Raw genomic sequence first — 25,358 nt, 5'->3', positions numbered from 1 at the left:
CTATGTTCCTTACTACTCAGGAGTCCTTGGGAAAGCAATCAGTAAACAAGTTAAAGACTTTGCGGATTAGTCAGAATAAACCAGTCCTAGGTCAATCAAATAACCAGTGAAGATTTACTATAATGTCTGAACTATGGACCTCAAATAACCACAATGGAGAATTCAAAAACATCCACCGACCATCTCTAGAACCTGTCATCAGAAATAATGCAACCAAATCAATTTTTATTTGGGGTACAGAGCATTTGGAGCGCCTGCTCCCTACTTATAGAAAGAGTGAGAGCCAGTTGGAGAGCGGGTTAGGAATGATTAACAAATCAGGTATGGCACCACCTAGTGTCCAAACTGCAGAATACACTTTACACACAGACATAATATGATAGATTAAAAAATTTAAGCCAATTATTGACAATTCAGAAAATCTGACAATGTGGAGCTTCAATGTATGGGGCTTTCAACAAAGAAGCTGAGCAGTTTTCAGAAATTAAAAAAGGGATAGTTACAGATTTAGGAGATAAACATTTTTTTTAGGACCACCCTCCTAAAAGTGATCTACCCTTACAAATGGGTGTTATACTTTGGACTGATCCAGACACTTTGATCAGTTGGCACATATTAGGGTATGTTGGTGCTGGACTAAAGGAATTTTTTTTATTGTTTTACACATTATATGACCAACCGATAATCCAGAATATGTGACAACCCAACAACACATAGACATTCAAGGAATTCTATTGTTTGTCAGGAGATTTTCAGCTGTAAAGATAAAGTATTGATTACGAAGGGGATTCTTTTTAAGACATATATTGCATTACAGTCAGCTTCTTTCTAGGATTGAGGTGACTGAGGGAATAATAAATTGCATTTAAAAGCACAATAATAGACTGCAGGTTTAGTGTCTCGTTATCAAGAAGAAGCAGGTTTATCATCCACACAACATATAAAAGGGTGGAGTAACTACATGAAAGAGCAAAGTCCCGGAGCAATAAGCAATCAGCCATAATTCCGTATTTATTCTTTTATTCTGTCAGCACAGCGGTACAACCTTGTACAGTGCACAGCGGAGCCATAAAGCAGGTGACACCAGGGTATGTCGGAGCGTCATCCACAAGATATGGCAGCAATTGCATCTAATCTTCTGTCTTCAGGAAATGGAAATATATTCTACTCATCTCACCAACCTTTCCACACTGGTATAACTGGCCATGAGACGAGCATTATACTAGACCTGATATCTAGAATTACATCAACTGGTCCGCTTTCTTGTAAAAACAGAATTGTATATTATCAACCTCCATAACACTGGAATCATAGATAGAAAGATAGATATGAGATAGATGATAGATAGATATATAATAGATAGATATATAGATAAATTGAAAAAAATCAGGCAGCACTCCAGTTCAAGGGAAAATTGTGGACTTTAATCCAGCACCAAGTGGTGCAACGTTTCGACCTCACAACACGATCTTTGGGCTGTGTGCCTGATTTTTTTCCATTTATATTTTGCGTTGGATAGATAGATAAATAGATAGAGGTGATAGATAGATGATAGATAATAGATAGATAGATAGATAGATAGATAGATAGATAATAGTTACATATGAGATAGATAGATAGATAGATAGATAGATAGATTGATAATAGTTAGATAGATAAATAGAGAGGTGATAGATAGATAGATAGATAGATAGACAGATATGAGATAGAGATAGATAGATAGATAGATAGATAGATAGATAGATAGATAGATAGGTGATAGATAATTGATAGATAGATAGATAGTAGATAGATAGATGTGAGATAGATGAAAGAAAGATTGATAATAGATAGATAGATAAATAGATAGAGAGGTGATAGATAATAGATAGATAGATAGATGGATAGATAGATGATAGATAATAGATAGATAGATAATAGATAGATACATAATAGATAAATAATAGATAGATAGATATGATATAGATGATAGATAGATTGATAATAGATACATGATAGGTAATAGATAGATAGATATGAGATAGATGATAGATAGATAGATAGATAGATACATAGATAGATAGATATGAGATAGATGATAGATAGATTGACAATAGATAGATAGATAGAGTTGATAGATAATAGATAGATATGAGATAGATAGATAACAGATAGATAGATAATAGATAAATAATAGATAGATATGATATAGATAGATGATAGATAGATAGATTATACTGTAGATAGATAGATAGATAGATAGATATGAGATAGATAATAGATAGATAGACATGAGATAGATGATAGATAGATAATAGATAGATATGAGATAGATATGAGATAGATGATAGATTATTATTATTATTATTATTATTATTATTATTATTTATTTATATAGCACCATTGATTCCATGGTGCTGTACATGAGAAGGGGTTACATACAAATTACAGATATCACTTACAGTAAACAAACTAACAATGACAGACTGATACAGAGTGGAGAGAGGACCCTGCCCTTTCGGGCTTACATGCTACACAATGGTGGGGAAGGAGACAGTAGGTTGGTGGGTTGCAGCAGTTCCGGTGTTAGTTGAGGTGATATCACCGGTAGTGGTGAGAGAGAAGGGGGTCTCGGGGTCATTGCAGGCTGTAGGCTTTTTTGAAGAGGTGGGTTTTCAAGTTCCGTCTGAAGGATCCAAATGTGGTTGATAGTCGGACTTGTTGGGGCAAAGAATTCCAGAGAATAGGGGCTATTCGGGAGAAGTCTTGGAGGCGGTAGGGTGAGGAGCGAATAAGTGTGGAGGTGAGAAGGAGGCCTTGGGAGGACCGGAGATTACGTGAGGGAAGGTATCGGGAGATTAGTTCAGAGACATATGGGGGAGACAGGTTATAGATGGCCTTGTAGGTCAGTATTAGTAATTTGAACTGGATACGCTGAGGGAATGGGAGCCAGTGAAGAGATCTGCTGAGGGGAGAAGCGGAGGAGTAGCGAGGAGAGAGATGAATTAGTCGGGCGGCGGAGTTAAGGATGGACTGGAGAGGTGCAAGGGTGTTAGCAGGGAGACCACAGAAAAGGATGTTGCAGTAGTCGAGGTGGGAGATGATGAGGGCATGCACAAGCATTTTAGTAGATTGAGGGTTGAGGAAAGGACGGATTCTGGAAATATTTTTGAGCTGGAGGCGACAGGAGGTAGAAAGAGCTTGGATGTGTGGTTTGAAGGACAGGGCAGAGTCAAAGGTTACTCCGAGGCAGCGGACTTCTGGTACTGGGGAAAGTGAGATGTCATTAATTGTTATAGCTAGGTCGGGTAAGGAAGATCTGTGAGATGGAGGAAAGATGATGAGTTCAGATTTGTGTACATTGAGTTTGAGGAAGCGAGAGGAGAAGAAGGAGGATATGGCTGATAGACATTCTGGGATTCTGGACAGCAGAGAGGTGACGTCTGGGCCAGAGAGGTAGATCTGAGTGTCATCAGCATAAAGGTGGTAGTGGAATCCGTGGGACTTTATGAGTTGCCCCAAGTGTATAGATTGAGAAGAGTAGGGGTCCTAAAACAGAGCCTTTGGGGACTCCAACAGAGAGAGGGTGGGATGAGAAGGTGGTGTGGGAATGGGAGACGCTGAATGTGCGGTTGGAAAGGTATGAGGAGATCCAGGATAGGGCAAGGCCTTTGATGCCGAAGGAGGAGAGGATCTGTAGTAGGACTCAGTGGTCAACTGTGTCAAATGCAAAGGACAGGTCTAGAAGCAGGAGTATAGAGTATTTTCCATTTGATTTGGCTGTAAGTAGGGCGTTAGTAATTTTGGTCAGGGCTGTCTCAGTGGAGTGATGGGGGCGGAAACCAGATTGTAGATTGTCAAAGAGAAAGTTAGATGATAGGTGGGAGGAAAGTTCAGTGTGGATGTGCTGTTCCAGGAGTTTGGAAGCGAATGGAAGCAATGATATTGGGCGATAGCTGGACATAGCAGTTGGGTCGAGGGTTGGCTTTTTAAGGATAGGCGTGATTGTGGCATGCTTGAAAGCAGAAGGAAAGGTATCGGACGTTAGTGATAGGTTGAAGAGGTGGGTTAGGGATGGGATAAGTGTGGTGGTGAGGTTGGGGAGGAGGTCGGATGAGATGGGGTCAAGTGCACAGGTTGTGAGGTGCGATTTGGAGAAGAGACGATTAAGCTCCCCTTCAGTAATGTTGGAGAGTGAGATTATGGGGTTTGGGCATTGGTCTGGTATACAAAGGGGTTGTGGTAGTTGAGTGATGAAGACTTGCCTTGTTTGGTCAATCTTGCTTTTGAAGTGTGTGGCAAAGTCCTCGGCAGAGATGAGGGAGGTTGGAGGAGGCAGTGGTGGGTGGAGGAGGGAGTTAAAAGTTTTGAATAACTGTTTTGGGTTGTAAGATAGGGAAGATATGAGGGTTGTGAAGTAGGCCTGTTTAGCAGAGGTGAGGGCAGATTTGAAAGTGAGTGTTGCCTGTTTGAATGTGGTGAAGTCATCTTGCGAATTTGTTTTCTTCCAGCGCCGCTCTGCAATCCTGGACACTTGCCGGAGCTTTTTAGTAGTGTTATTGTGCCAGGGTTGTCTGTTGATACGTCGCATTCTGCCATGAACGAGAGGGGCAACCGTGTCAATAGCTGATGCGAGAGTGGCATTGTAGAAAGCAGTGGCACAGGCTGTGTCATGGAGTGAGGATATGGATGCCAGTGGTAGAATAGAGTCAGAGAGCGCGTGGGTGTCTAGGTGTGCAAGGTTTCTGCGGGGGTGTGCGTGTTGCTGGAAATGGGTGCCAGGTGAGGAGGACAGGGATGAGAAAGTGAGTAGATGATGGTCAGATAGAGGGAGAGGGGAGTTGGTGAAGTTAGAAAGAAAGCAGAGATGGGTGAAGACCAGGTTTAATGTGTGTCCATCTGTGTGGGTGGCTGAGGAGGACCACTGAGTAAGTCCAAAGGATGAAGTAAGGGACAGGAGTTTGGAGGCTGCTGACTGAAGGGTATCAGTGGGGATGTTGAAGTCACCCATGATGATAGTTGGGGTGTCAGTTGAAAGAAAATGAAGAAGTCAGGTAGAGAATTGGTCAATGAAGGCAGTGGTCGGGCCTGGAGGTCAGTATATGACGGCCACTTGGAGGTTGGAGGGAGAGTAGATGCAGACAGAGTGGACTTCAAAAGAGGGGAGGATTAGGGAGGGAAGAGGTGGGACTGGGTTGAAGGTGCAGTTGGAAGAAAGGAGAAGACCCACTCCTCCACCGTGTCTGTTGCCAGGGCGAGGAGTGTGGGTAAAGTGGAGGCCGCCGTAACACAGCGCAGCAGGGGAGGCGGTGTCAGAGGGTGTCAGCCATGTTTCTGTGAGGCAGAGGAAGGCAAGATTGTGAGAGAGAAAGAGGTCATGAATCACATGGTGCTTACTGCATATGGAGCGGGCATTCCAAAGTGCTCCTGAGAGAGGGAGCAGGGGGTTGGGTGTCAATGGCACAGGTTTTAAGTTGGAAAGATTGCAGTAGTTCTTATTAGATAGGGAGCGGTAGGAAGGGGAAGTAGTGGGGGGTATGAACTGTGGGGTCCAGGATTGGGAGATATGTCACCAGCAGTGAGGAGAAGCAGAGAAAGGGTGAGCAGATGGGAGAAGGAGAGTGGGCAGTTTGTTTTATGTTTCATTCGGACAGTTGAGGTTGAGGAGCAGTTCAGCAGAGGAGGTCAGGTGGGGAGGAAAGAGGGAAGGGGAGATGATTATTTGGTTAGAGGCTGCTGGGGTTTGGGGATAGCGAAGGAGAGTGAGGACTAAAGGAGCAAACACTGAGAGGGCATATGACAGGTAGATAGTGTGGGGTCCTGACTCCTGCCGAGACTAACTGCCGTAGTAATAACTGCATTTTCTCGATACTTTTGCTGCAGTGATACTTATGCTGCAGGGAGACACGTGCCTGACCTGCACACGTGCCCCCCTCGAAGGCATCTGAATATATAGGACTGAGTAGAGGATCAGGTGGGAGGGATTGTGGGAACTGATTTGGGATAAATTACCAATTGCCTAGCACACCAGATAGATAGATAGATAAGAGATAGATAGATTATAGATGATAGATAGATAGATGGATAGATAGATAAGATATATAGATACAGTTGGGCAAAAAAGTATTTAGTCAGTCAGCAATAGTGCAAGTTCCACCACTTAAAAAGATGAGAGGCGTCTGTAATTTACATCATAGGTAGACCTCAACTATGGGAGACAAACTGAGAAAAAAAAATCCAGAAAATCACATTGTCTGTTTTTTTTTCATTTTATTTGCATATTATGGTGGAAAATAAGAATTTGGTCAGAAACAAGCAATCAAGATTTATGGCTCTCACAGACCTGTAACTTCTTCTTTAAGAGTCTCCTCTTTCCTCCACTCATTACCTGTAGTAATGGCACCTGTTTAAACTTGTTATCAGTATAAAAAGACACCTGTGCACACCCTCAAACAGTCTGACTCCAAACTCCACTATGGTGAAGACCAAAGAGCTGTCAAAGGACACCAGAAACAAAATTGTAGCCCTGCACCAGGCTGGGAAGACTGAATCTGCAATAGCCAACCAGCTTGGAGTGAAGAAATCAACTGTGGGAGCAATAATTAGAAAATGGAAGACATACAAGACCACTGATAATCTCCCTCGATCTGGTGCTCCACGCAAAATCCCACCCCGTGGGGTCAGAATGATCACAAGAGCGGTGAGCAAAAATCCCAGAACCACGCGGGGGACCTAGTGAATGAACTGCAGAGAGCTGGGACCAATGTAACAAGGCCTACCATAAGTAACACACTACGCCACCATGGACTCAGATCCTGCAGTGCCAGACGTGTCCCACTGCTTAAGCCTGTACATGTCCGGGCCCGTCTGAAGTTTGCTAGAGAGCATTTGGATGATCCAGAGGAGTTTTGGGAGAATGTCCTATGGTCTGATGAAACCAAACTGGAACTGTTTGGTAGAAACACAACTTGTCGTGTTTGGAGGAAAAAGAATACTGAGTTGCATCCATCAAACACCATACCTACTGTAAAGCATGGTGGTGGAAACATCATGCTTTGGGGCTGTTTCTCTGCAAAGGGGCCAGGACAACTGATCCGGGTACATGAAAGAATGAATGGGGCCATGTATCGTGAGATTTTGAGTGCAAACCTCCTTCCATCAGCAAGGGCATTGAAGATGAAACGTGGCTGGGTCTTTCAACATGACAATGGTCCAAAGCACACCGCCAGAGCAACGAAGGCGTGGCTTCGTAAGAAGCATTTCAAGGTCCTGGAGTGGCCTAGCCAGTCTCCAGATCTCAACCCTATAGAAAACCTTTGGAGGGAGTTGAAAGTCCGTGTTGCCAAGCGAAAAGCCAAAAACATCACTGCTCTAGAGGAGATCTGCATGGAGGAATGGGCCAACATACCAACAACAGTGTGTGGCAACCTTGTGAAGACTTACAGAAAACGTTTGACCTCTGTCATTGCCAACAAAGGATATATCACAAAGTATTGAGATGAAATTTTGTTTCTGACCAAATACTTATTTTCCACCATAATAGGCAAATAAAATGAAAAAAAAACAGACAATGTGATTTTCTGGATTTTTTTTTCTCAGTTTGTCTCCCATAGTTGAGGTCTACCTATGATGTAAATTACAGACGCCTCTCATCTTTTTAAGTGGTGGAACTTGCACTATTGCTGACTGACTAAATACTTTTTTGCCCCACTGTAGATAGAGATTATGTATTGATTTTTTACTCCTGTTGGTTACAATTGGTTAACAAAGCAAATTTTCTTTGTTTTTAGAGAAGTAATAATAATAATAATAATAATAATAGATAGATAGATAATAAATAGATAGATAGATAACAGATAGAAAAATAGCTAGATGAGAGATAGATAATAGATATACAGATAGAAAAAAGATATATAATAGATGATAGATAGATAATAGATAGATGGATAGATAGATAGATGATTGATAGATAGATAGATAGACAGATAGAAAGATAGATAATAGACATATATATATATATATATATATATATATATATATATATTTTACATTTTAAAAATTACAAGAATGAAAATGGGGCTGATGCAAAAGTGTGGGCACCCTTAGAGATTTGTGTGTTCAGATAACTTTGCCCAGGGTTTCCGACCTTAATTAGCCTGTCAGGGTTATGGCTTGTTCACTATCTTCGTTAGGAAAGGCCAGGTGATGCAAATTTCACAGTTGTATGAAAACTCAGCCTCCTTTAACATTGTGCCAAAAAACAGCAACCATGGGTTCTTCTAAGCAGCTGCCTAGCACTCTGAAAAGGAAACCGGAGAAGGCCAACAAAGCAAGAGAAGGAGAAGATTGCAAGGCACTTTCAAGTTGCCCTTTCCTCAGTTAAAAATGTAATTAGAAATGACAGTTAACAGGAACAGTGGAGGTCAAGATAAAGTCTGGAAGACCACGCAAAATTTCAGTGATAGCTGCTCGTAGGATTGCTCGAGAAGCCAATCAGAACCCCAGCTTGACTGGAAAAGACCTAGAGAAAGATTTAGCAGACTCTTGAGTTGTGGTACATTGTTCTACTGTTCGGAGACATTTGCACAAATATGGCCTTCATGGAAAAGTCATCAGAAGAAAACCTCTCCTGCGTTCTCCCCATAAAATTGAGCATCAGAAGTATGCAAAAGAGCACCTAACAAGCCTGATGCAGTTTGGAAACAACAGAAAAGAGAGAGCAGCATCTCTCTTTTCTATGGATATTTTTGTTCATTTGGGTTCATGAACTTGGAGCCTGCATCCACATTATCCTTGCTGTGCTGTTGGCTGTCCTTTGCTGTACGCAGTTTGGAAACAAGTCCTGTGGACAGATGAGGTTAAACTAGAACTCTTTGGCCACAATGATAGAAGGTATGGGTGTAGAAAAAAGGGCAAAGAATTTCAGGAAAAGAACATCTCGCCATCGTTAAGCATGGGGTGGATCAATCATGCTTTGGGGTTGTATTGAAGTCAACGGCAGGGGGGAACATTTCATTTGTAGAGGGAAGAATAGATTCAATGAAATTTCAACAAATTCTTGATACAAACAACACCATCTGAGAAAAAGCAGAAGTTGAAAAGAGGATGACTTCAACAAATGGATAATGATCCTGAACACACATCAAAATACACAATAGACAACCTCAAAAGGCGCAAGCTGAAGGTTTTACAATGGCCCTCACAGTCCCCTGATCTCAACATCATTGAAAATCTGTGGCTAGGCCTCAAAATAGCAGAGGATGCAAGACGACCCAGGAATCTCACAGAACTGGAAGAATTTTCCAAGGTAGAATGGATGAAAACCCCTCAAACAAGAAGTGAAGGACTGGCTACAAAAAGCATTTACAAGCTGTGATTCTTTCAAAAGGGGTGCTACTAGGTACTAACCATACAGGGTGCTCAAACTTTTGCATCTGCCCATTTTCCTTTTGTAATATTTAAAATGTAAAAGATGAACATTTATATATTTTTTTGCCTAAAATACAAAGGAAATGTGTGATCTTTACGCCTTTTAGAGATCATTTAATCTTCAACTTGCTTACCTGTTTACAATAACATTAATTTTGACCAGGGGTGCCCACTCTTTTCCATGCCACTGTCTACCTAACTTCTTGAAAATCCTGTCAGATTGTACACATTCTGATCTTGTTGTCAAAATAGGGCGACAGCTCTTAGGTTGTGAAATGTATAAATGAAATAATGAAAAATCTGACTCTCAAGTTCAAGGGCGAGAAAGCCGACAGATTCCTTGGCTAGACAACGCCGTACATGAGGGGCCCTTTGAAGTGGTCGTCAAGGAAGAGAACAGAAAACAGGCCAGTTCCTGTCCTTCTGGAGCTGATCCAACATGTCCCCTGTTGAAACTATAGGAAAGGAACTTGTGCTCATGTCACAGTATTTGTTCTAAGCGAGACAGCAGGAAACAAGGCAAATCAGCGAGAGGAAAAGGAAACAGCAGATCAGCCGAGACTGCGGCTTCACACCATAAACAGCCATATAATGCCAGAGGCGAAACATAAAGGGTGCAAAATCCGAAACGGACCACAACTACCATGTGCCAGGTTATAGGAGGACTCACAAAATATGTGACAATAGTTGAACTAGATTTCTACTTTACTCTGTGCTCCTCCTGAAAATCATCAACACTTCTGTGTTTATAACCCACTCCCTATTTTGGCTGACAAATACTGAGGTAAAAAACTGACCAAATACTGAATGTGTGAACGTGGCCTAAAGATGAGACCTTTCTCGCTCAGACACCCATATAAATAAACGTCATTAATCCAAAACTGCATAAAGCTTAATACTGAATTATACTAGGCTCTCACTATGAGCTGAGGTTCACGTACCAAGATGTCGGAGTTCTCCCTCCTGAATGGCGGCTGGTCAGCCCTCTCGTTCGGTGAGGTGAAGATATACGTGGATGTAGCTCCCGTGTTCCTCATGATGGGTAAACTCAATGATCTGAAATCCTTCACAGCCTGTTCCACTTTCAGCTCATCCCCTGGTTTAGCTGCAATAAAAAAAAGGCGATTTATTAAAATGCAAACAAAAGTCATATCGATGTTAGTGAATTAATAAGTGGGTGAGGAAGGGGGATTGAGTTTAACCATAAAAAAGTTATCAATGGTTAGAAAAAATAATCAGCCTGTTTTTCTATAAACAGCGCCACCCTTGTGCATGGGTTGTGTGTGGTACTGCAGCCCTGTTCACCAGGGGTGTATACACAGCCCGCACCGCTAATAGCTGGTTTGGTACCCTGCGTATGATATCAGCCTCACCATAGCCATCACACTGACCCCACAATATTGCACAGTTTCCATTAGTTTCCCATTAGTGCAGCAATTCCACTTTCGGCTAATGTTAGACATATAAATCATTAATTAATGGAAAATTCTGCTATACATATGAAGCAAAAGGCCAAATGAAATGTACGTAAAATGGCATAAGATAAGTCCTAAAGTCCATAAGATAAGTCCTAAATATTTGCAGGATACTTAGTGTATAGAAATCAGCAATATAACATCCAGACACGTACAGTCAGACATCTTTATAGAGAAGACAAGTTTAGACACAAAGCCTCATTACAGAGTAGCTGTCTGTATGGGCCCCAGGCTATGCGTACCACGTCACAGGGCAGGGAGCTAGTATGTGCTTGAATACTTTGCGCCTTAGAGATGACACATGAATCAGCTGGGTCACTGTCATGATTTGTAGTCTTGCCCTGTCCTGTATTTTGTATAATATGTCATGTAACTTTCCTCTGGTTCATTTGCTGTAAATTAACCATGTCTCCTTCCCCCAATACTTTGCAATGTCTTGTGATGTACCTGAACCATAATCTAATTTAGGCTTGTGTCAACAGCTAGTGGAACTTTGGCTATTGTTTTCCTAAGCAGAAGATAACCTACAATACACATCCTGTAGACTAAGTGGAGCCCTTACATTTCTAGAATCTTCTGATGGACCAAACCATTGAATAGTAGGTGTGACCCCTACCCCCCTTCAGATGGACTGATCCCAGGAGCCCTGACAATACATTCTTGCTTTAAGATCAGATGTGAGTTGGATGCTAAAAGAGAAGGACGAGGCTGTCTGAGGAAGCTTCGGCCTCTGTGTGATCGTGGTGGATTTCTGGGACTCTTAAAGGACTATGGTTTTGTGATCTGGCACAAGGATTGTCGGGAGGTGCCCCCGAATCAGTTTCCTGTGGACTTATTTTGGGACTCTGCAGATTACCTTCGTGTTGTTCCTGTTTTTTGGTCAATAAATCTGTTGGATTATTCCCAGGCCTGTTGTCCCTCCTTGCTCTGGAGAATACTCCCGTCACAAACTGGTTGGCAGCGCTGGGATCAGAGCAGAAGGAATGGAGGACAACGGCCCATCAACATCTGGAACCAGCACCGCAGAGTACAAGAACTGGACTGCGGTGAACCTACAAACAAAGGCCCGTGAACTGGGAGTCGGCTACAAGGGACTCTCCAAGGAGCAGCTGATTGAGGCTTTGGAAGCAGTTCACCTGCAAGATGATGCTGAGGAAGGATCCTCACAGCAAAGAGAGGAAAGGCGGCAGTCGGAGGTAAATACCCAAAAAAGTCAGTGGGTTGTGTGGTACGAGGAGGAGATGGCCTTGCTGGGAGAAGAGGCTACCATAGAAGATAAGAGGGAGGTCATGCACACAGCCAAGGAGAGGCAGCGCAGGATGGAGGAGAGGGCAATGCTGGAGAGGGAGATCACTTTGGAGGCAGCGAGAAGCTCCAGACAGACTGTACCCACAGCATCCCCCATGAGGGAACTCCCCAGAGTGTCCCGCAAAGACTTCAAGCCGTTTAATGAGGCTTCCGGTGACATTGAGGGCTTCTTCCTGGACTTTGAGCATCAGTGTCGATTAATGGAAGTCCCGGAAAGGGAGCGCGTCCGACATCTTGTGGGGCTCTTAGAGGGTGGAGCTGCCACAGCCTATAGAGCTATGGACCCTCGGTTGAACTGTGAGTATGCGGAGATTAAACAGACTATTCTAGAACATTATGCTGTGACCCCAGACACTTACAGGACTCAGTTCCGTACTTTAGCCTGTGATGAGGAAGTGTCCTTCAAGATGTATGCTCACAAACTCAAACATATATGTCATCGCTGGCTGGAGGCAGAGGAGGCCATAACCTGGGAAACGTTCCTGCAGGTCATCCTAAAAGAGCAGTTTTATTTTAAGTGCCCCGCTGAGATCCGGGAATGGGTGCGTGAAAGGAGACCAGCAACAGTGGAGGTAGCTGCAGCTCTAGCTGATGAGGCTCTCACCATCAAGCCTCAGTGGAAAAAATTACTACTCAGGGAGAAAAACACTACCAGCCCCCCAACGCTGGCGGCCCCTGGTCCTTCTGCCTCCAATATTCACCATCCCACTAGACCATCAACTCATGGTGACCTTCGTGTGACTGTGCCTCGCATTACTCCTGCTCCACCTTTGGGACTACGACGTGGAGGAAGAATCCCAGAGCGCAGATGCTATGGATGTGGGCAGCCCGGGCATATGCAATTCCAATGTCCAGGTGTACGGAGGCAGAACACCTACAGACCGCCTTTGCCTGTTCATTATCTCCAGACCCCCTCACCTGGAGAAGAGATGGATTCAGTGCCTGATGACTTGCCAAGTGACTCTGATATCCTGGCTTCCCTACCAGGAGTCTATGGGGTGCGAGCCCCAGCCACCTGTTCTTCTGATCTTCAGCACAAACATCTACAGGAGGTCGTGCTGGATGGTCAAAAAGTTGTTGGCTTCCGTGACACTGGGGCTTTTCTCACCATAGCCGATCCCCGAGTAATTCAACCAGAAGCAATTCAAAAGGGACCAGGAATTGCCATTGAATTGGCTGGAGGTACCCAGAGATATATTCCAAGAGCGAGTGTGACCCTGGATTATGGCTTTGGGGCCAAACAATGCATGGTCGGTGTGATGAGCGGCCTCCCTGCAGACGTTCTTCTAGGAAATGATGTGGGGAATATTCATTGCCACTTTGTCGGTGCGGTAACCCGAAGTCAAGCCATTAGAGCAGCAAATGTGGACGTGTACAACCCTTCCATGGAAATGAGGCCACCAGAACCGCCGTCACAGCCGGTGAGTGATTCTTCTTGTGGGGATAATATGAATGTTACCTGGGATAAAGTTCAGTTTAGACAAGAAGTGGAGACTGACCCCACCCTAGCTAGTTTTAGAGCTCGAGCTGAAATAGGGCAGCTAGGGGAGAATGGAGAAAGAATTATCAGAGAAAATGGACTTCTGTATCGGGTTACCAATGCCGACTCCCTAGATAAGCCCTGGACTTATAGCAAACAGCTGATTGTTCCTCAGAAATACAGAATTCCCCTATTACACCTTGCTCATGATATTCCTACTGCTGGCCATCAAGGCAAAACCCGCACCGAGAGGCGATTGACTCAATCTTTCTATTGGCCTGGGATTTCCCAAGCAGTGGCGCATTTCTGCCGAACTTGCGACATATGTCAGCGTAGAGGGCGACCCGGAGATCACCCAAAGGCACCCCTGCAACCGCTCCCTATAATAGAAGAACCCTTTCAAAGAGTAGCTGTTGATATCATTGGACCTCTGGCTAAACCAAGTAAATCTGGAAAGCAGTACATTCTCACTGTTGTGGACTATGCCACCCGATATCCAGAAGCGGTGGCCTTGTCAAGTATTTCTGCAGCCAAGGTGGCCGAGGCCCTGGTTACCATTTTCACCAGAGTAGGATTTCCCAGTGAGATCTTGTCGGACCAAGGCTCCCAGTTCATGTCAGAGCTGGTCCAGTGTCTGTGGCGCACCTGTGGAGTACGAGCGATCCGCACGACCCCGTATCATCCCCAAACAAATGGACTTTGTGAACGATTTAATGGCACTCTGAAGAATATGCTGAGGGCCTTCACTGACAGAGATTCAAATTGGGAGAAGTACCTACCCCATCTCTTGTTTGCCTATCGGGAAGTTCCCCAGGAGTCCACTGGGTTCTCCCCCTTTGAACTACTCTATGGAAGAAAGGTCCGAGGACCCTTAACCCTGCTCAAGGAATACTGGGAGGGGCAAGTTGAAGATACAGGGGCCCCTGTTGTCCCTTATGTCCTAAAGCTGCGAGAAACCCTGGCCCAACTTGCTAGTTTTGCCCAGAGTCATGTGCGGATGGCTCAAACCAGACAGAAGACATGGTATGACCGTAAAGCACGCTACCGGGAGTTTGTAGAAGGACAACAGGTCTTAATGATTGTTCCCCATCGGCAGAATAAACTGCAGACAACATGGGAGGGTCCCTTCCGGGTTCTCAGAAAACTGAATGACACCAATTACCTTCTTGCTTTAGATGATCAGGGGCTAAGACAAAAGACTGTCCATGTGAATATGATTAAGGAGTACCATGACCGGACCCTTCCAATGATAGCAAGCTGTCGGCTAGCTTCAGAGGACGGTCAAGAGGATGAGGACTCCCTACCTGATCTCGTGGAAGCAGCGAGAGCCCCATCCACTGTGGAACAGGTTCCTCTGGGAGATCACCTGGATTCCTTACAGAAAAACCAGATGCTGGGAGTGCTTCAACAGAGACGTGCTGCTTTCTCATCCCAACCAGGCCGAACCACCGTCACCCAACATCATGTGGACACTTAGGGCATCCGTCCCATACAACAGGCTCCTTACCGGGTACCTGAATCAGTTCGAAACACCATGCAGCACGAACTGGAGGAGATGCTACAGTTTGGGGTAATCCAGGCCTCCCATAGCCCTTGGGCCTCTCTTGTGGTGTTAGTACCCAAGAAGGATGGGAGTACTCGATTTTGTGTGGACTATCGACGACTAAACGACCATACCGTCAGTGATCCTTACCCAATGCCTCGTATTGACGAACTTCTAGACCGACTGGCTGGATCCCGATATGTAACTATCTTTGATCTCAGTAAGGGATACTGGCAAATCCCTCTGACGGAGGAGGGGAGAGAACGGTCCGCTTTTATAACCCCCTTTGGTCTGTATGAATTCCTAAATATGCCCTTTGGAATGAAGAATGCCCCGGCCACCTTCCAGAGAATGGTGGACCAGATCCTCCGGGGATGTGGTGACTTTGCTTGTGCATACTTGGATGATATCGCCATCTTCAGCCAGACGTGGGAGGAACATCTGAACCAAGTAGCCGTTATTCTTGACCTGCTTCTTGCAGCAGGCCTAACCATTCGACCAGATAAATGCCAATTGGGGATGGGTGAAGTCCAGTACCTAGGGCATAGAGTAGGAGGAGGGAAGCTCCGTCCCGAACCTGCCAAAATCCAGGCTATTAGAGACTGGCCTGTACCCCAAACTAAGAAACAAGTTATGGCTTTTTTGGGCACTGCCAGTTATTACCGAAAATTTGTTTCTCATTTCAGCACTGTGGAAAAGCCTCTTACCGACCTGACCAAGAAAATGATGCCCCGGCTGGTGATCTGGACTCCAGCCTGTGATGAGGCTTTTAACCAGCTGAAGGACGCTCTGGTCTGTGACCCTGTTCTGGCTGCTCCAGACTACAAGAGGAGATTCATTGTGCAGACGGACGCCTCTGCTTATGGACTGGGAGCTGTCCTCAGCCAGGTGAATGCAGCTGGGGACGAGCACCCCATTGCCTACCTCAGCCGGAAACTGCTGGACCGAGAAGTGGCCTATGCAACTGTTGAAAAAGAATGTCTGGCTGTAGTGTGGGCCCTTAGGAAACTAAGGCCGTATCTGTATGGACGAGAATTTACTGTGGTTACTGATCACAATCCCCTCACCTGGCTGAACAGAGTCTCTGGGGACAATGGACGCTTACTACGATGGAGCCTGGCTCTGCAGCCCTATAACTTTACCATACAGTATAGAAGAGGCAGCCAACACCAAAATGCAAATGGACTGTCCAGGCAAGAGGAGCCCTGAGTCCTGTCAGCCATGCCTGTGTGTACTTAACCAGTGACCTGTAGAGGTCCCTAGTACGTACACAAATTGGGAGGGGAAGGGATTGTCATGATTTGTAGTCTTGCCCTGTCCTGTATTTTGTATAATATGTCATGTAACTTTCCTCTGGTTCATTTGCTGTAAATTAACCATGTCTCCTTCCCCCAATACTTTGCAATGTCTTGTGATGTACCTGAACCATAATCTAATTTAGGCTTGTGTCAACAGCTAGTGGAACTTTGGCTATTGTTTTCCTAAGCAGAAGATAACCTACAATACACATCCTGTAGACTAAGTGGAGCCCTTACATTTCTAGAATCTTCTGATGGACCAAACCATTGAATAGTAGGTGTGACCCCTACCCCCCTTCAGATGGACTGATCCCAGGAGCCCTGACAATACATTCTTGCTTTAAGATCAGATGTGAGTTGGATGCTAAAAGAGAAGGACGAGGCTGTCTGAGGAAGCTTCGGCCTCTGTGTGATCGTGGTGGATTTCTGGGACTCTTAAAGGACTATGGTTTTGTGATCTGGCACAAGGATTGTCGGGAGGTGCCCCCGAATCAGTTTCCTGTGGACTTATTTTGGGACTCTGCAGATTACCTTCGTGTTGTTCCTGTTTTTTGGTCAATAAATCTGTTGGATTATTCCCAGGCCTGTTGTCCCTCCTTGCTCTGGAGAATACTCCCGTCACAGTCACCAGTACAGAATGCTCCAAATCTGACCTCAAAACCAGGAAGATCATTCACCCACTATAGGGCACAGGGAAATATGTACACCCCTGTGAGGTAATGATGAGTTGCACTATGTCATTGACAATAAAGTATTGCTCATTGAACAAGTTTTGAAATAAATTGAAAGCTCAACAGTAATGATCCTTAACTACAACGGACTCTCACAATGAGGACTGGAATGATCCCTAACTACCACGGACTCTCTCAATGAGGACAGTAATGATCCCTAACTACCACAGACTCTCACAATGAGGACTGGAATGATCCCTATCTACCACGGACTCTCTCAATGAGGACTGTAATGATCCCTAGCTACCACTGACTCTCACAATAAGGACAGGAAAGTTCCCAAACTACTACAAACTCTCACCATGAGGACAGGAGAGATCCCTAACTACCACAGACTCTCACAATGAGGACAGTAATGATCCCTAACTACCACAGACTCACACAATGAGGACAGTAAAGATCCCTAACCACCATAGACTCTAACAATAAGGACTGGAATGATCCCAAACTACCACAGACTCTCTCAATAAGGACAGGAATGATCCCTAACTACCACAGACTCTCTCAATGAGGACAGTAATGATCCCTAGCTACCACAGACTCTCACAATGAGGACAGTAATGATCCCTAACTACCACTGACTCTCACAATGAGGACATGAAAGATCCCAAACTACTACAAACTCTCACAATGAGGACTGGAAAGATCCCTAACTACCACAGACTCACACAATGAGGACAGTAAAGATCCCTAACCACCATAGACTCTAACAATAAGGACTGGAATGATCCCAAACTACCACTGACTCTCACAATGAGGACAGGAATGATCCCTAACTACCACTGACTCTCACAATGAGGACAGGAATGATCCCTAACTACCACAGACTCTCACAATGAGGACAGTAATGATCCCTAACTACCACAGACTCACACAATGAGGACAGTAAAGATCCCTAACCACCATAGACTCTAACAATAAGGACTGGAATGATCCCAAACTACCACGGACTCTCTCAATGAGGACAGTAATGATCCCTAGCTACCACAGACTCTCACAATGAGGACAGTAATGATCCCTAACTACCACTGACTCTCACAATGAGGACATGAAAGATCCCAAACTACTACAAACTCTCACAATGAGGACTGGAAAGTTCCCTAACTACCACAGACTCACACAATGAGGACAGTAAAGATCCCTAACCACCATAGACTCTAACAATAAGGACTGGAATGATCCCAAACTACCACTGACTCTCACAATGAGGACAGGAATGATCCCTAACTACCACTGACTCTCACAATGAGGACAGGAATGATCCCTAACTACCACAGACTCTCACAATGAGGACAGTAATGATCCCTAACTACCACAGACTCACACAATGAGGACAGTAAAGATCCCTAACCACCATAGACTCTAACAATAAGGACTGGAATGATCCCAAACTACCACGGACTCTCTCAATAAGGACAGGAATGATCCCTAACTACCACGGACTCTCTCAATGAGGACAGTAATGATCCCTAGCTACCACAGACTCTCACAATGAGGACAGGAATGATCCCTAACTACCACTGACTCTCACAATGAGGACAGGAATGATCCCTAACTACCACAGACTCTAACAATGAGGACAGTAATGATCCCTAACTACCACAGACTCACACAATGAGGACAGTAAAGATCCCTAACCACCATAGACTCTAACAATAAGGACTGGAATGATCCCAAACTACCACGGACTCTCTCAATGAGGACAGTAATGATCCCTAGCTACCACAGACTCTCACAATGAGGACAGTAATGATCCCTAACTACCACTGACTCTCACAATGAGGACATGAAAGATCCCAAACTACTACAAACTCTCATAATGAGGACTGGAAAGTTCCCTAACTACCACAGACTCACACAATGAGGACAGTAAAGATCCCTAACCACCATAGACTCTAACAATAAGGACTGGAATGATCCCAAACTACCACTGACTCTCACAATGAGGACAGGAATGATCCCTAACTACCACTGACTCTCACAATGAGGACAGGAATGATCCCTAACTACCACAGACTCTCACAATGAGGACAGTAATGATCCCTAACTACCACAGACTCACACAATGAGGACAGTAAAGATCCCTAACCACCATAGACTCTAACAATAAGGACTGGAATGATCCCAAACTACCACGGACTCTCTCAATAAGGACAGGAATGATCCCTAACTACCACGGACTCTCTCAATGAGGACAGTAATGATCCCTAGCTACCACAGACTCTCACAATGAGGACAGTAATGATCCCTAACTACCACTGACTCTCACAATGAGGACATGAAAGATCCCAAACTACTACAAACTCTCACAATGTGGACTGGAGAGATCCCTAATTACCACAGACTCACACAATGAGGACAGTAAAGATTCCTAACCACCATAGACTCTAACAATAAGGACAGGAATGATCCCAAACTACCACCGACTCTCACAATGAGGACAGGAATGATCCCTAACTACCACTGACTCTCACAATGAGGACAGTAATGATCCCTAGCTACCACAGACTCTCACAATGAGGACAGTAATGATCCCTAACTACCACTGACTCTCACAAAGAGGACATGAAATATCCCAAACTACTACAAACTCTCACAATGAGGACTGGAAAGATCCCTAACTACCACAGACTCACACAATGAGGACAGTAAAGATCCCTAACCACCATAGACTCTAACAATAAGGACTGGAATGATCCCAAACTACCACCGACTCTCACAATGAGGACAGGAATGATCCCTAACTACCACAGACTCTCACAATGAGGACAGGAATGATCCCAAACTACCACGGACTCTCACAATGAGGACAGGAATGATCCCTAACTAGCACATACTCTCACAATCAAGACAGTAATGATTCCTAACTAGCACATACTCTCACAATGAGGACAGTACCAATCCCTAACTACCACAGACTCTCACAACGAGGATAGGAATGATCCCAAACTAATATAAACTCCAACACTGAGGATAGTAACGATGTCTAACTACTACGGACTCTCACAATGAGGACGGGAATGATGTCTAAACTTCATGGGACTCTCACAGTTTGGATACTAACTATGTCTAAATATCATGGACACTAATAGTGTGGACAGTAATGATGTGTAACTACCACAGACTCCCAAAGTGAGGACAGCAATGATATCTAACTACCACAGACTGTAACGGTATGGAAAGTAATGATGTCTAAAAAACATGGACATTTAGAGTATGGACAGTAATAATCCCTAGCTACTAATGCTCTCTCCGCAAGAGCAGTAATGATGTCTAACTACCACAAACAGAGCTGAACACAATGATTTACAAGACCACTGGTAGGCCGTGGCTGCCAGGTCAGAGTACTGTGATGCGATGTCATGATGCCGCGCGTTGGACCTACTAATCAGAAGAACTGTTAGATATGTTGACAGGTAGGAGGGAGTTCCTAGGGTTCTGATATGGCGCCCATGGACTACTGATGTGGCCGCAAGACCAGGGTCCTGCAAATCTTTTTGAACAGCTCTAAAACATGAACTCCAGCAGAATGAACAGTAAAGATGTCTAAATACTAGAGCTTCTCATTTGATCGATAGTGATGTTGTCTAAATAATACAGCCTCTCATAGCAGGTACAGAATTGATGGACTCTCAGTATTGAGAGTAATGATGTCTAAACAGTATGGACTCTCATAACATTGACTCTGACAGAATTGACTCTCACAGCATGGACTCTCATAGCACAGACTCTCACAGCACCGACTCTCACAGCACGGACTCTCATAGCATGGACTCTCATAGCACGGACTCTCATAGCATGGACTCTCACAGCACAGACTCTCATAGCATGGACTCTCACAGCACGGACTCTCATAGCACGGACTCTCACAGCACAGACTCTCATAGCATGGACTCTCACAGCACGGACTCTCACAGCACGGACTCTCACAGCACCGACTCTCACAGCACGGACTCTCATAGCATGGACTCTCACAGCACGGACTCTCATAGCACGGACTCTCACAGCACGGACTCTCACAGCACGGACTCGCACAGCACAGACTCTCACAGCATGGACTCTCTCACTACGGAATCGCACAGCACGGACTCTCACAGCACGGACTCTCATAGCATGGACTCTCACAGCACAGACTCTCATAGCATGGACTCTCACAGCACAGACTCTCATAGCAGGGACTCTCACAGCACAGACTCTCATAGCATGGACTCTCATAGCACAGACTCTCATAGCAGGGACTCTCACAGCACAGACTCTCATAGCATGGACTCTCACAGCACAGACTCTCATAGCATGGACTCTCACAGCACGGACTCTCATAGCACAGACTCTCACAGCACCGACTCTCACAGCACGGACTCTCATAGCATGGACTCTCACAGCACGGACTCTCATAGCACGGACTCTCACAGCACGGACTCTCACAGCACAGACTCTCTCACCACGGACTCGCACAGCACGGACTCTCACAGCATGGACTCTCACAGCACGGACTCTCACAGCATGGACTCTCACAGCACGGACTCTCATAGAATTGACTCTCACAGCACGGACTTTCACAGCACAGACTCTCACAGCACGGACACTCACAACATGGACTCTCATGGTATTGTGTTATTCTGGATCAGAATTAATATAGCATGTGCTATAATAATGTCTAGACATCATGGACGCTCATAGTATAGCCTGATGAGGAAGGCACGGACACATACAGGGTAAAACACCAGCATGACAGTGCAGTAAGCACTATGAGATCGTAAAATTACCAAAAATAAAAATAAGCACAGCTTGGATCTAATTAATATAATTAATGCCATTATAGCGCCCTCTACAGGGCAGCAGCAAATAAAAAAAAATACATCTGATCATAACATAAAAGAGAGAAGATACACTGGAGATTTCATAAAGGCAGGACGTAGCATGAAGAGAACAGGTGTGAACAGGTTTTATAACATATCAACAATATTATAACCTCTATATTACGAGTTTGGTATGTTTTGCGCTGATCTGTCATTTCTGCTATACTACATCTCAAAACTCAAATCCGTCAACTGTTACGGTTGTTTGGCCAGAGATTTAGTAAAATTACTTCTCCTTGGCCTACTGGCCCAAAGATCAAGGGTACCAGCTACTAGCACAACTGTGGGCAACTGCATATTTAGGGTTCCCATGCAGAAGCATGTTCACTACTTTTGATGTAGTGGTCATGCTCTGGATGAATAAGGACCCCAAAAGTGCTGTACCTGTTATAAACAACCACTTATTTTTGATAGGTGCTTTGTGAAATAATGGGGTCCCCACATTGTTCTAGAACAGGGTCCCTATGATCCTTGCTTTTTCCTAGCCATTATTCATGACTGTTTTTAGGATCTGGTGATATTATGCAGCGACCACGCATGTCACTCAGGCTGAGCAGTCGGATCATCATCAGAGGCATCTTGGTTGGAGAGTATCCAAACATCAGCAATCATGTGAGCAGATTGCCTACTCCTCTCTGCCATACATGCCCGCTGAGAAATGGACTGGGAACAGATATGCAGCTTGCTGGGTGACAATCACTGATGCCAAAGCCACATGTTAATTATGCAATGTAGAAATCTGAACGTTCTATGCAGAATGAATCATTTAAAGGGCCCACGTCTGGCATCGAAATAGGCTGGAAAAAATGAATACAGGATTAACTGTGCCCAACATATAAAAATCAGTCAAGACAGGATATAGGACCGATAACTTTTATGATCCAGTGACACTGTTGAAAATTGATTTAATAAGATTTGAAAAGAAAAAAGCAACTGCAGTGCAAAGTAGGGTGGAAAACAGAGCAGCAAGCTCACAAAAACAGGGCTGCTTTCCTCCAGAAACAACAAGATTCTGGCCCATGTGTTCAGTAATATACAGTAGCATTCAACTGATCGTGGCTGGGGTGCCATACCAGACACAGCCTCTACACAAGGGTGGCGCTGTTTCTGGGTAAAAAAAAAAAATTCAGCAATGTTTTTTTACATTTAATTTTTTTTTGGTAGATTTCTGATCTATATTTATGGGGTGGTGTTATTTAATAAGAATATTACATCTGCGATGGCTTTTGGATCCTGTCCTCCATACATGAGTAGAAATTCGCTCCAAACTTACAGGAAGTGTTCTCAAGGCAATCGGAAGCTTCATTGGCCCTGAGCAAAGCTGCAAAGTATAACAGCTTGGAAATTAGCTCAGTAACATCAACAAAGAAGCCGGTTACAGCCACGTTCAGCCCAAGGTTCCGTTTTCCTGTCAACTGCCCCTAAGGCTTCAAGACAACACTTTAAGTTCTTCAAAACATTTTATCTGCTGGACCAAAGATGTGACCAACTCACAGCTCGCAGGTGGCTTAAAGGGAATCTGTCACCAGGTTTTTACTACCTAATCTGAGAGCAGCATACTCTAGAGGCAGAGACCCTGATTCAAGCAATGTATCGCTTACCGGGCTGCTTGTTGTGGCTTTTGTAAAATCACTGATGTACTGTAATCAGCAGGAGGTTATGACTAGAAGACTAGCAAACCTGCTGCCATGTAGTCCAACCACTCCCCCACCAGATTGGCAGCTTTCTGTCTATGCACAGTGTACACAGAGAGCTGCCAATCTGAGATCTGGGTGGGGTTATACAGAGCTCAGCATTCAGAGAACTGCTAGATCAGCAGCAGATAAAAAAACATTTTTAATTATAACTGCAAAAAGTAAATAAATTATAAAAAAATTATAAAAAAATATATAAATAATAAAAAATAAAACACACACACACGCATATATATTAAGTAAACTGTCGAATAAGTGACGCCACTGAAATCAGGCTCTGCCTCTACATCATGATGCTCTGAGATAAGGCAGCGTGAATATATTGGCTTTAAGGAATCACTCACATTTAGGTACATGTAAAATAACACTACAAGCTTAGATACGACAGCTCAGCTCCATATGGTGGTAAATAATGCAGTCATCTAACAATGCTCAGATATTGGTTCTACACAGTGAAAGGTGACTATAGACCACTTATATCCAGTGACTTCTAGATGACGATCATATTCTCGGATTGTAGTCATCATCTTTCTCTTTTCTTCTCTATCCAGCCCAGACCACTATGAAGACTTCTTCTAGCTATTACATGTCTATGTACACAAACTCCCCGTCCTGCAGCTCTAAAGCCCCTCTCAGTTCCCCCTACACAATAATAGTCCTCTCCTTTGTGGTTCTGCAATAATAACCTATCTGTCCCAGACTATAATATTGCCCTCCTTTTAGCCGCAACACTGTAATGTTGCCACCTTTGTGTCCCACACAGCAATAATCCCTCCATTAAGACCCTCACACAATAATAGTGCACATCTGTGTCCTCACAAAAAGTAGTGCTCACTCAGTCCCCCTGTGGATCCTCTGGCTTGAATGTGTATGGCAGAGACAGGTGCAAAAAACATTGACTTTATTTCAACTTTTAGTCTCACAGACTGGCACAGAGGATTAATGAGTCCTAAGCGGGATACAACTTCTTCTTAACAAGAAGCCTACCTTAAGAAATACATATTTTTTTACAATGAATTTCTATGGGTAGCAGATGTCACTGTGCAGTTGGCAAAATTAACTGACGATTTGCACCAGATTACAAAAGTCCACCTGCTTTTATTTCATCCATACAATGAGCATATTATAAGACATCACACCATGGGCAGAGAAACGTGACTTCAGGTGACGCGTTTCAGGCCAGCAAAGTCTTTACTCGGATCGCGTGTCATAGACTACAACTATTTGTTTTGTGCAGTGTAACACTTCACTGCGGTTATATAATAACACTCTACGGCTTATATCAATAGTTATTACACCGTTTAAATATGTATGTGCTTATTTTCTTACATTTAACCCTTTAAAGACCGTTCCACTACACTTCTTACTTGCATAGGAATGCAAGATGCATTTGTCAGTGTAAATAATCATCTTGACCATCCATGAGAAAACTTAATATCCACTATATCCAGTAATAATAAAATACTACGACCTTGACTTCTCCTGACTGCCAGAGGGCGACGCACCAATATGCCAACAGTGAGCACCGCAAAATTAATTTTATTTATTACAGTAATTAGAAT

The 25,358-nt window shown here is 44.1% G+C and overlaps 1 protein-coding gene across 3 annotated transcripts in view; it reads right to left on the bottom strand.

The window, feature by feature from the left end:
- Window positions 1-25,358, bottom strand: part of PLEKHG5 (pleckstrin homology and RhoGEF domain containing G5) — a 368,148-nt gene that overhangs the window by 75,447 nt on the left and 267,343 nt on the right. For all 3 annotated transcript variants that reach the window (XM_073561749.1, XM_073561750.1, XM_073561751.1), the window contains one exon: window positions 10,350-10,513. In XM_073561749.1, coding sequence (XP_073417850.1) covers window positions 10,350-10,513 — 164 coding nt within the window. The remainder of the gene's footprint in view (window positions 1-10,349; window positions 10,514-25,358) is intronic.

Source organism: Dendrobates tinctorius, unplaced genomic scaffold (genome assembly GCF_039654945.1).
Source record: "Dendrobates tinctorius isolate UK_male_01 unplaced genomic scaffold, ASM3965494v1 ptg000326l, whole genome shotgun sequence".
Taxonomy (NCBI): Eukaryota; Metazoa; Chordata; class Amphibia; order Anura; family Dendrobatidae; genus Dendrobates; species Dendrobates tinctorius.
This window is presented reverse-complemented; position numbering and strand designations above follow the sequence as displayed.